At 35.7% G+C, this 11,514-nt stretch overlaps 1 protein-coding gene across 9 annotated transcripts in view; it reads left to right on the top strand.

Moving 5' to 3' along the window:
• Positions 1–11,514, top strand: part of MIER1 (mesoderm induction early response 1, transcriptional regulator) — a 95,577-nt gene that overhangs the window by 38,677 nt on the left and 45,386 nt on the right. For all 9 annotated transcript variants that reach the window (XM_006862440.1, XM_006862438.1, XM_006862441.1 and 6 more), the window contains 3 exons: positions 3,912–4,073; positions 4,826–4,958; positions 7,430–7,494. In XM_006862440.1, coding sequence (XP_006862502.1) covers positions 3,912–4,073; positions 4,826–4,958; positions 7,430–7,494 — 360 coding nt within the window. The remainder of the gene's footprint in view (positions 1–3,911; positions 4,074–4,825; positions 4,959–7,429; positions 7,495–11,514) is intronic.

Here is an 11,514-nt window from a genome sequence, read left to right as displayed (position 1 = left end):
GAAAGCATTTGCAATAGTCAATAAAGCACAAGTAAACATCTTTCTGATTACTTTCTGCTTGCAGCCAAAATCCATCAGACATCAGCAGTAATATCCCTTGTTCCATAGTCTCTTCTGAATCAGGCTTGACCCTGTGGAAGTTCTATGTCAATATACGATTGCAGCCGTTTCTGTATTACTTTTAGTGAAACTTTACTTGCATGGGATATAAAAGACATTGTCTGATGATTTACACATTCCATTGGTTGGCCTCTCTTTGGAAAGGATACAAATATGAATATCTTCCAGTCAGTCAGCCAGATAGTCGTCCTCCGAATTTCTTGGCAGAGATGAATGAGTTGAGTGCCTCCTGTGCTGCTTGCCTCACTTTCTTGAAAGATTTCAATTTTTTAGTTCATCGGTTCCTGGTACCTTGTGCTTTGCCAATTCCTTCAATGCACCTTGGACGTCTTCCTTTGGTATCATTGGCTGTTGATAATATACTAACTCTTGAAACGGTTGAACATCAACCATTTCCTTTTGGTACAGTGACTCTGTGTAAATCTTCCATCTTCTTTTGATGCTTTCTGCATCATTCAATAATTTGCTCCGAGAATCCTTCAATAACGAAAGTCAAGGTTTGAATTTTTTCTTCCGCTCCCCCAGCTTGAGAAATGCTGAGCGTGTTCTTCCTTTTTGGTTCTCTGACTCCAGATCTTTGCACATTTTGTTGTAGTATTTGGTTTTATCTTCTTGAGATGATCTTTGAAATTTTCTGTTCAGCTCTTGTACCTCCTCCTTTCTTCCATTTGCTTTAGCATCTCTACACTGGAGAGCAAGTTTCAGTGTCTCTTTCTGATATCCACTTTGACGTTTTCCTTCTTTTTTGTCTTCTTAATAATTACTTTTTGCTTTCTTTCTGTATGATGTTCTTGATGTCATCCCACAACTCTTACGGTCTTCAATCTTTAGTGCTTAATTTATCAAATTTGTTCTTCAGATGTTCTGTAAATTCAAATGGGAAATATTGAAGGTCATATTTTGGCTCTTGTGGACTTGTTTTCCTTTTTTCCAGCTTCAATTTGAATTTGCATATGAGCAATTGATGGTCTGTTCCACAATCTGCCCCTGGCCTTGTTTTGACTGATGATTTGTAGCTTTTCCATCGTCTCTTTCCGCAGATGTAGTCAATTTGATTTCTTTGTATTCCATCTGGTGAGGTCCCTGGGTATAGTTGTTTCTTATGCTATCTAAAGAAGTTACTTGAAATGAATAATCCTTGATTTTGAAGAGTTGTATCATGGTGATCTCCAGCATCATTTCTATCACCAAGGCCATATTTTTCCAACTACTGATCCTTCCTCTTTGCTCCCAACCTTTGCCTTCCAATCACCTGCAATGATCAGTACTCTTGATTGCATGTTTGATCAATTACAGATTGAAGAAGTTGGTAGAATTCTAATATTTCATCCTCACTGGCTTTACTGGTTGGTGTATAGATTTGAATAATAGTGGTATTAACTGATCTTTCTTGTAGGCACATGGATATACTATAACAGACACCGTTGTATTGCATGACTGATCTGGATATGTTCTTTTTGTCAGTGAATACAACACCATTCCTCCTCAATTTGTCTTTCCTGGTATGGTAAACTATGTGGTTGTCAGATTCACAATGGCCAACACCAGTCCATTTCGGCTCACTAATGCCTAATGTATTGATTGTGTTGCATTCCATTTCATTTTTGACAATTTCTAATTTTACCAAATTAATACTTAGTACATTCCATGTCCCGATTACTAATGGATGTTTACAGGTATTTCTGTTAATTTTGAGTAGTGCTCCATTAACACATGAAGGTCCCACAGGCTTTACTCCATTTGTGTCATCATGGTAAACTCTACTTTGAGGAGGCAGCTCTTCCCCAATTGTATTTTGAGTGCCTTCCAACCTGAGGGGCTCATTTTCTGGCAGTCTATCTGACAGTGTTTCTCTGCTATTCATAAGATTGTCAGTGACTAAATATTTGGAAGTAGTTTGTCACTCCTTCTTCCTTGTCTGTCTTCATGTGCAAGCTCATCTGAAAACTGTCCACCATGGGTGACCCTGCTGAATTTAAAATACTGGTGGCATAGTTTCCAGAATCACAGCAACTCTCAAGCTACCACAATATGACAAATTGACAAATGAGTGGTGGTTTGTCTCCTTACTTGCAAATAAAGGCAACAGGCACTCCTATCTTATACTTTCAAAGATCTGATGAGATTGTATGACTCTGCTTTCATTAGATAGAGAAGACAGTGTTATCAAAGTGCATTTATCACAAATACTTGGCCTGTAGAAGATACTTTATTATAACTAACTATTTGTTAAATTTGTATATGAAATTGGCCTTTTCTCTTTCTTTAATTTTATTTGATTTGAAGCTCTGTTTTATTTCCTAAGGACTACAAATTCCCAGATTTCTGTCTTTAAACCAAATACATGGACCAGATTCTTGATACCTCAAGCACTGTTTTTGTGCACTTTGAGAACCACAAGCTAAGTCAGTTAAGAATATGAGCTGGTCTTTCACTTATTGTGAAAAGATGAGCTTTTTAAATTGTGGATTTTGTAGGTCATTAGTCAAGGGTCTCAGATTTGATTTGTCTTTAGAAATAGAATTGCTGTCTAATTTATAGCCCAGAATTTTCATTTACAGTGTTTAAAAAAAACATTAGTTAACATTTTCTTCCTATAAAAAATAGATAAACTACATTCCAAGTTATCATTAGACTGCTTCTTGCACTCAGAAGTGAGTACATTAATTGTATGATCTAAGTGGCTAGTGTGATCAAACTACATCATCCAGCTGATGTACCCATCTCCAGTGTAATGATGTACTTAATTTATAAACTAGACTGGTTTCCATCTATTAATAAGGGCATAAAATGGGAGAAAATCAAAGTGTGCTTTGTTGTTCTCCTTTTCTAGATTATAAATTGATTCTCATCTTCCTGTTAAGCTTTTCATATGTATATATATCTGATAATTTAGATTAAATGCTTTTGTTTATAATTAGAATTCTGTCTTATGTTAACTTAAATTTGTAGATCACTTGATTACTGATTAGAGTTAGTGTCGTGTCGTCTAAAGAGAGCTGGTTTCATTCACTACATATGTTGGTAAATCTACATTCTCAGGGTATGGTTTTTTTGGGGGATGGGGTGAGGGATGCTGCCTTTGGCTGAGACAGCATGGTGTACTGATAATAGTAAGAGGTTTTAGAATTGGATTTTCAAGGTGTATGAGTTTTGGAGAAATTATTTAATCTCTGAGCTTCTATTTTCTTATCTGTGGAGATAACATAACAATTCTGTAAAGTAGATAGTAAGGGCTACAACAGGTGATTTTATTTGTAACTGGAACTAACCCGAGCAAAGAATGTATATGTAATATAATCCAGGGTCATTCTTGTATATCATTACTACTTTTCTTTTAATGTGCTTAAGCATCTTTTCTGGATTTGTTCATTTAGTTTCCAGTCTGTTGGTTTTCTAATTTCTTATCCTGTCCCTCAATTAAGGTTGGTTCTTTTGTTAAGTGGGACATCCGTACATGTTGGAAACTAATAATGTGTGCATACTGAGTTGACTGAGCAAAAAAATAATTATAAACCAGTGTCACTTTTTATTGTATATGGCAGATTATTTGTTGATTAGAATTGGTCAGCCTTTTATCATAAAAGTACTTAAAATAATAAATATTTCAAAGACTGATATTTTTCTAAGTTTCGAAAATATTTTCAGCTTTATTTTATATAATTTGAGAATTCTTGATACTAATTCTAAGTATTTTTATGCATGGGATTAATATAGATTTGTGATTTATGAGCTAGGAATATGAAGGATCACCGATTCATACATTTTACTTTTTATTTTGCTCCATTTAGGAAGGCGACATGCCAATTCATGAACTTCTCAGCCTTTATGGTTATGATAGTGCTGTTCCACTCCCTGAAGAAGATGAGGAGGAAGAGGAAGAAGAGGAAGAAGTTGAAGATGATGAAGATGCCGATAATGATGACAACAGTGGCTGTAGTGGGGAAAATAAAGTAAAATTATTATCTTTTATTATTGAAGTTATAATAGTCATTTGCCCTGATTTTGTTAATCAGGTTTTATTTCTGATTTTAAAAGTAATACATTTCCATGTTAAAATTGAGGTACTGTAGAAATGGTGGTGGTTATGTTCCATGGAGTTGGTTCCAACGCGTAGTGACCCTGTAAAGGATTTCCGAGGCTGTAAATCTTAACTGGAGCAGAAAACCTCATCTTTCTCCCGTGGAACGCCTGTTAGATTTGAACTGCTGACCTTGAGGTTAGCAGCCCAAGTCTTAGCCACTATGCTACTATAGCTATAGAAATATATAAAAACTGTAAGCGCATTATTATAATCCCACTCCTGTGAGGTAACAGTTTGACTTGTGTTCTAGATTTCTTTTCAGTGCCTATTCTATCAAATAACTCATAATTTTAAAAATGTGTTATTTTTAGCTACCAATAAGTCTAATTGGTAGTTCTCTTTTAATTAAAAATTTTTAATATAATTTTAGATGGACAGAAGAATTGTGAAGAAGGTATACAGAGAGTTCCTGTAGATTATTAATCATGATACCTTTATCTAAACTAAGAACTAGATAAGTTATATTATTTTTCTCTTCTAGGATCTATTTCAGAATAGCAAGTTGAAATTAATGCATTCATTTTAGTCTTCTAGTTGTATTTGGAACAAAGTTTGAGCACTATGACCTTTAATATGTACCAGTTTTGATTCATATCTTAAGTTTAATTTATCATTCTACAGGAAGAAAATATAAAGGATTCATCGGGTCAAGAGGATGAAACTCAGTCTTCCAATGATGATCCATCACAATCTGTTGCTTCTCAAGATGCCCAGGAAATAATACGCCCACGTCGATGTAAATATTTTGATACAAGTAAGTGTTATAATTGGCTATTTTATGTAGTCCCCAAAATTCTAATGTTTTTTTTCATTGCTCTGTTTGAATTCATTTAGTCTTTAATCTCTCATCAGTGAAGTGATTTTGTTCTACGTTTTAGTTTAGCAGTAGTACACTAATTGTTTTGTATCACTGTACTACTTGACTTTGGACTATTTTTTCCTGTGTTACTCTGATAAAATATAGTTGTATAATGTTTTTTTACTACTTCCCTCAGTGTATGGAGTCCTGGTTTGACACTGGTAGGATAAGCACTAGATTGCACTGTCAGTTTGATCGGCAAGATATAGTGGTTCAAACCCACCAGCCGCTCTTCACAGATCCTATAGTAGGTTGCTGTAAGTCAGCACCAATTCGATGAAACTTAACAAAACAACAAAGTTCTATTTTAAATGTTTATTTCTTATTCATTTTTTTAATTTCCTCTAGCCTCATGTTTATTTCTGCTAGTTCTCATGTTTCCCTTTTTAGGTATTCTAAGTGTGTTCATAAGTGTGGCTTTATTTAATCAATGACTTTATTGTTTAAAGAAGCAGTTGATTTTTGAGTTGGGAATCCAATTATCAAGAACTTCACTATAGTTAATGATCTAATTTGAGATATCCAGTAGTAAAGACAACAGTTAATGTATGTAGCTTACTGGTTCCTTTCCTGTTCCATCATTTTTCATGATAAGCATGAACTGTTACTCTAGAAGGCAGCTTCTTTATAAGAACAAGTCCTACCACTAATGTCTTTAATTAGATTTGTGATCTAACTTGTACATTAACAGAAAAACATTTAAGAAAAGCTGATAAAATAGTTATATAATGCTTTGCATGAATTATCTGTGACACATTTAGTTTAGAAGTGATTGTAGTATTGCTAATAATGGCTTAGTTTTATTGTGGGTTTTGATCAAACAAAGATTTGATTCAAGTAAAAAAGTACAAGGAGAGATTAGTTACCGAAATGATTCTGTTTTAAGTTTAGGGTAAAAGTGGTGTGCTATCTTTTTCTGTAAACAAATTTATTGCCAAATTTTGCTCTAGCCATTGAATTTAAGTTTGATGTTAATGACTACTTTGTCCTTAGAAACAATATTTATTACATACTGCTAATGTGATTTTTTTTTTAAGTTTTGTGGATTGAGTAAAAGTTTACAGGGCAGATCATCAGTTTTACATTCAACAAATTATACACCTTGTTTCATTACAATGATTATAATCGCCTCCATGTACCGTTAACAGTATTTCTCTCTATCCACTTTAGCTTTTTTTAAAAAACAAGAAACACTCAGGCATATATAATTAAATTTACATCTTCAAAGGGCATATTCTGCAAGTCTGCCTCCTGGCCACCAGCTCTTACTCCCTCTCTTCCCATGAATCTAGAGTCCTCAACTGCTCCCCCTCTGCATGCCTCCATCTCTGCCTCCTTGCTAATGTGATATTTAGTTGTAATTGTTTGCATGGCAACTATATATATGTGTCTTTTCCAAGGGTAGAATTAATCCTTGTCTCTAATGTCTTTTTGGGAGCGAGGTGAATCTTTGTAGGATAAACATTGGACTGTGAAACCACAAGGTCAGTGGTTTGAGCCCACCAACCAGCCACTTTGCAAGAGAAAGATGAAGATTTCTGCTTTCGCAAAGATTTAAAGCCTCGGCAACCCTTTGCAAGATTGCCATGAGTCAGAACTGACTCAACGGCATATAACAATATCACAACAATGTCTTTTTGAAATTTGTGAGTGATAGTAGAATTCTTGGGTTGAGAAATTGCCGAAAATCTAATTAATAGTTTTCAGATTTCACACCTTTTTGTATAAAAACATTCTTATCCAAAATGTAAACAGTCAGTAGCTTGCCTGCTCTGAGTAAAACAGAAGTTGGGGAGAACAGAAGTCTTTAAACATACTCCCTACCCTTTGCAAAGTAGTGCTAAAAGTTCCATAGTGTTGCAAAGACCACTGTTTTCTCCAGCTCTTTATAAGTGAAGAAATTGAGTTTCTATTATTTGTTCAATCACAGAGCTATTATTTGCTGGTAGCACACATAGAATTTACAACAGATTATTACAATTTCTTCACCAAAAGTTTTTATAGAAAACCACTTCATTAGAATGGATTAGAATTATTCTAGAAAGAAAATGTTTATAGTGTGTGTGTTTTTAATTTAGTGATGGGGAGTAGGTATGATTCTGTTAGGACTGTATGGAGTCCTGGTTTGACACTATAAGCACTGCACTGCTAACTTCAGGGTTGGCAGTTCAAACCCACCAGGTGCTCTTTGGAAACCCTATACCAGGTTGCTATTAGTTGTAATAGACACGACAGTACTTAATAACAGTAATCTTGTCCTTAACTTGCAAATCTTTTTGGTGTATCTAAATATCTGATGGTAGATGTAAAAATAATATACAGGTAGACAAGATAAGCATTTTACAGTATTGCTATATTTATTCTAGATAGTGAAATAGAAGAAGAATCTGAAGAAGATGAAGATTATATACCATCAGAAGACTGGAAAAAGGTAGTTTGAACCATATATTCACAAAATTTAGCTAAGTTAGTATAAAAAATCCAAGTGAAGTTATTCTTTTCTAACTTTATATGTATGTACTAATAAAATTGACGACAAACCTTTCTATAAAATTCAAGCTTTTGGTAAATGTTCAGAAATTTTCCATAATACATCTAATTGAGATAAATATTTATTTTTTTATGAAATTAAACAATTGTGTGAAAAGAAGCAAACTTTTTGAGCTAACAAGTACAGGAGGCACTCACTGATCTCTGCCAAGAAATTTGGAAGACAATTATCTGGCCGACTGATTGGAAGAGATCCATATTTGTGCCCATTCCAAAGAGAGGTGACCCAGTGGAATGTGGAAATCATCGCACAATCTCTTTGATATCCCATGCTGATGTCTGATGGATCTTGGCTGAAAGCAAAGAATATTAGAAATATTATACCTTTGCTTTATTGACTACACAAAGGCTTTTGATTTTGTGGATCATGACAAGCTATGGACAACATTGCGAATGTGAGTATTCTGGAACACTTAATTGTGCTCATGAGGAATCTGTACCTGGACCAAGAGGCAGTTGTTTGAAAAGAATGTGGGAACATGAAATGGCTTAAAATTAAGAAAGGTGTGTGACAGAATTGTATTCTTTCACCATACTATTCAACCTCTATGCTGAGCAAATAATCCTAGAAACTGGGTTCTGTGAAGGAAACATGGCATCAGGATTGGAGGAAGACTCATTAACAACCTTCAGTATGCAGATGATACAGCCTTGTTTGCTGAAAATGTGAAGAGGACTTAAAACATTTACGGATGAAGATCAAAGCACAGCCTTCCGTATGGATTACATCTCAATGTAAAGAAAAAAAAAATCCTCTCCACTGGACCAATAAACAACATTATCAATGGAGAAAAGAAATCAAACGACGTATTGCATTAGGCAAATCTGCTGCACAAGACCTTTTTAAAGTGTTGAGGAGCAAAGATACCAGCTTGAAGACTAAGGTGCGCCTGACCCAAGCCAAGGTATTTTTTAACTTCATATGCATATGAAAACCGGACAGTGAATAAGGAAGACCATAGAAGAATTGATGCTTTTGAGTTATGGTGTTGGAGGAGAATACTGAAAGTGCTATGGGCTGCCAAAAGAACCAATAGATCTATTTTGGAAGAAGTGCAGCCAGAGTGCTCCTTGGAGGCCAGGATGGCCAAACTTTGTCTCTCATACTTCTGACAATATTGTCAGGACCAGTTGTTGCTGGAGAAGGATATCATGTTTGGTAAGGTGGCGGGTCAGAGAAAAAGAGGAAGACCCCCAACTACATGGATTGGCCAAGTGGCAGCCTCAGTGGACTCAAGCATGGCAACAGTAGTGAGGTTGGCCCAGCATCTGGCAGTGTTTCGTTCTGCTGTGCATAAGGTCAGTATGAGTCGGTACCAAGTTGGTGGCACCTAACAACAACAACAAGTACTCTGGTCAAGATTATAAATCCACATTTTTAATGTAGTGCTAAATTACACTTTTGCTGCCCTGTAAAAACTGTGACATAAACATTTTCTATTTTAGAGAGTAATTTTGGTTGCTTTAGTAATTGTTTAATAGTTATTGAATAATTGGAATCTTGTTATGTGTGCTGTAGGATAAGCACTGTACCATAAAGCCAGTTTGAGTCTCAAAGTTGGCAGTTCAGACACCAGCTGCTCCTCAGAAACCTTATACAGCAATGCTATGAGTTGGACCTGGCTCAACAATACCAACAATTGTCATATAAATTTTGCTTTATAATTTGTATTTCCAATTTTTCTGACCCTTATTTATAAACAGAAAAACTCTTAAGAATAGATTTAATGTTGATACATACAAATGGTAAATATGTTTTTTATCACTTGATACAGGGTCGCTATGAGTTAGAACCGACTCAACAGCATTTAACAACAAAATAACAGTATAGGAGTTCATATGTGGCGCTATTGGATAATGCGAAGTTGGCAGTTCAAACCCACCAGCTGCTCTTTGGAAACCCTTTACTGGGTCACTGAGTCGGAAGTGACTCGACAGCACTTAACTATACTTAATAAGTTATTTTTTTTTAATTTCTCATCAGAACAACAAGAGTGAGTGTGGACTTTAAGTAAAATAAGTCAATCACAAAAGGACAAATTCTGTATAGTTTCACTATGATAAAAAGTTAGAAGTAGATTACACCTAGAAAGGAATAATGTTCTTTGGTTACCAGGAATAGGAGAGGAAAGCAGGGAGAATCGCTTTCTATCAAAAGTAAACACTTGTTACTTTGGGTGGTGGGAAAGAATAATAACCAAATAAAGGTGAAGGGACAACTTCAGTAAATGCTGTATAATATACTTAATTTTTGCAGCATTTGTTGTTAAGTGCTGTCGAGTTGGTTCCAACTTACAGTGACCCTGTATAGGGTATCCGAGGAGTGAATGATGAGCTTGAACCAACGACCTTGTAGTTCAAATGACTTTGCTGTCTAGTGCATTAACCCACAGTGCCACACCAGGATTCCGACTTTGAAATAGTAGTAATAATCAAAATAACTAAAAAAGTGTATGTGGCTGCATATAGGTAGAAGTATATTCATATATGTCTAGGAGGGCGTATGAGATTGCATCGTGCAACGAAGGAACTTTGGTGACGCTGTGGTTTAAGTTCAAATCCACCAGCTGCTCCATGAGTGAAAAGATGACGTCTTATCCTATAGATTTACTGTCTTGGAAATTTTAAGTAGCAGTTCTACTCTGTCCTTTATTGGATTGCAGTAGTTGAAATCGACTCTTGGGCAGTGAGTAGGATATGCATATGTAAATATGTATGAAGGAACCTCCAAAAGTTGCTGAAAACTTTTTTTAGGATCTTTTTAAAGCCCCCTTATATATCCATAGAAGAGTATAGCACATACGGGGCTCAGTTACAGAGGCACCTTAGAAATATCGAAACTCCTGGAATGTGCTTACTGGGTTGATGAGAGTGTGACCACTCTCAGAGGATAACTTCATCTGTGAACATAAATTAGTTCATATAGTTAATGTTGTATGCCCTAATTTGGTGAGTAATCCTGTGCTCTTAAAAGTTTATGAGCAGTCATCCAAGATACAACTATTGGTCTCTACTCATCTATAGTAAAAGAAGAAAGACTCAAGAGATACTAGTCCATAGGACAATCAACGCACACAAACCACAGCGTCTTGTAACCAAAGGTCAAAAGAACTAGGTGGTGCCTTGCTACCACTACTGACTGTTCTGACTAGGTGCACAGTGGTTGTGTATCATCAAGTCGGTTCTGACTCCTAGTGACCCTGTATAGTTTCCAAGGCTGTAACTCTTTATGGGAGCAGAAAGCCTCATTTTTCTTCCATGGAGCAGCTGGTAGATTCAAACTGCTGACTGTGGTTAGCAGCCCGATGTATAACCCACTATGCTGCCTACCAGGGAGTTTTAGTAACATGATAGAAGGTTATAATTTGAGAAAAACATAGAACAAAACTCAAATTATTAAAAAACACCTGACTTACTGGACTGGAAGGTTCCTGTAGAAACCTCTGACATTGTTGACCTGAGATGCCCTTTAACCTATAACTGAAACCACTCTACCAAACAAGAGATTTGATTATAAAATAAACAGTATCACCCATGAGTAATGATCCCTTAAAACAACTAACTACATGAGATTAAGGGGACAGCATTTACGCAAAAGCAAAGGTGAACCGGAAAGGCTTTTAGGAAAATCCATCCGAATGTCTTGCTAAATTCTCAACAGCAAAAACAATAAAATTTTTTAAAGTAGAGACTAGGCTTTGTAACTCTGCTCCATAGAAACTGTGTTCCCATTCCTCCTTGCTAGCATACAAAATACCCACATATCCTTATATCCAATATTGTTAATACCACATGCAAGTAAAATGTTACTGAAAATATTTCAAAAACAGTTGTCGCAGAATATCCAACGGGCAATTTAAGCCAGATTCAGAAGAGGGCATGGAACGAGGGGTATCATTGC

The sequence above is a fragment of the Chrysochloris asiatica genome, unplaced genomic scaffold, assembly GCF_000296735.1.
Source record: "Chrysochloris asiatica unplaced genomic scaffold, ChrAsi1.0 scaffold00048, whole genome shotgun sequence".
Taxonomy (NCBI): domain Eukaryota; kingdom Metazoa; phylum Chordata; class Mammalia; order Afrosoricida; family Chrysochloridae; genus Chrysochloris; species Chrysochloris asiatica.
This window is presented reverse-complemented; position numbering and strand designations above follow the sequence as displayed.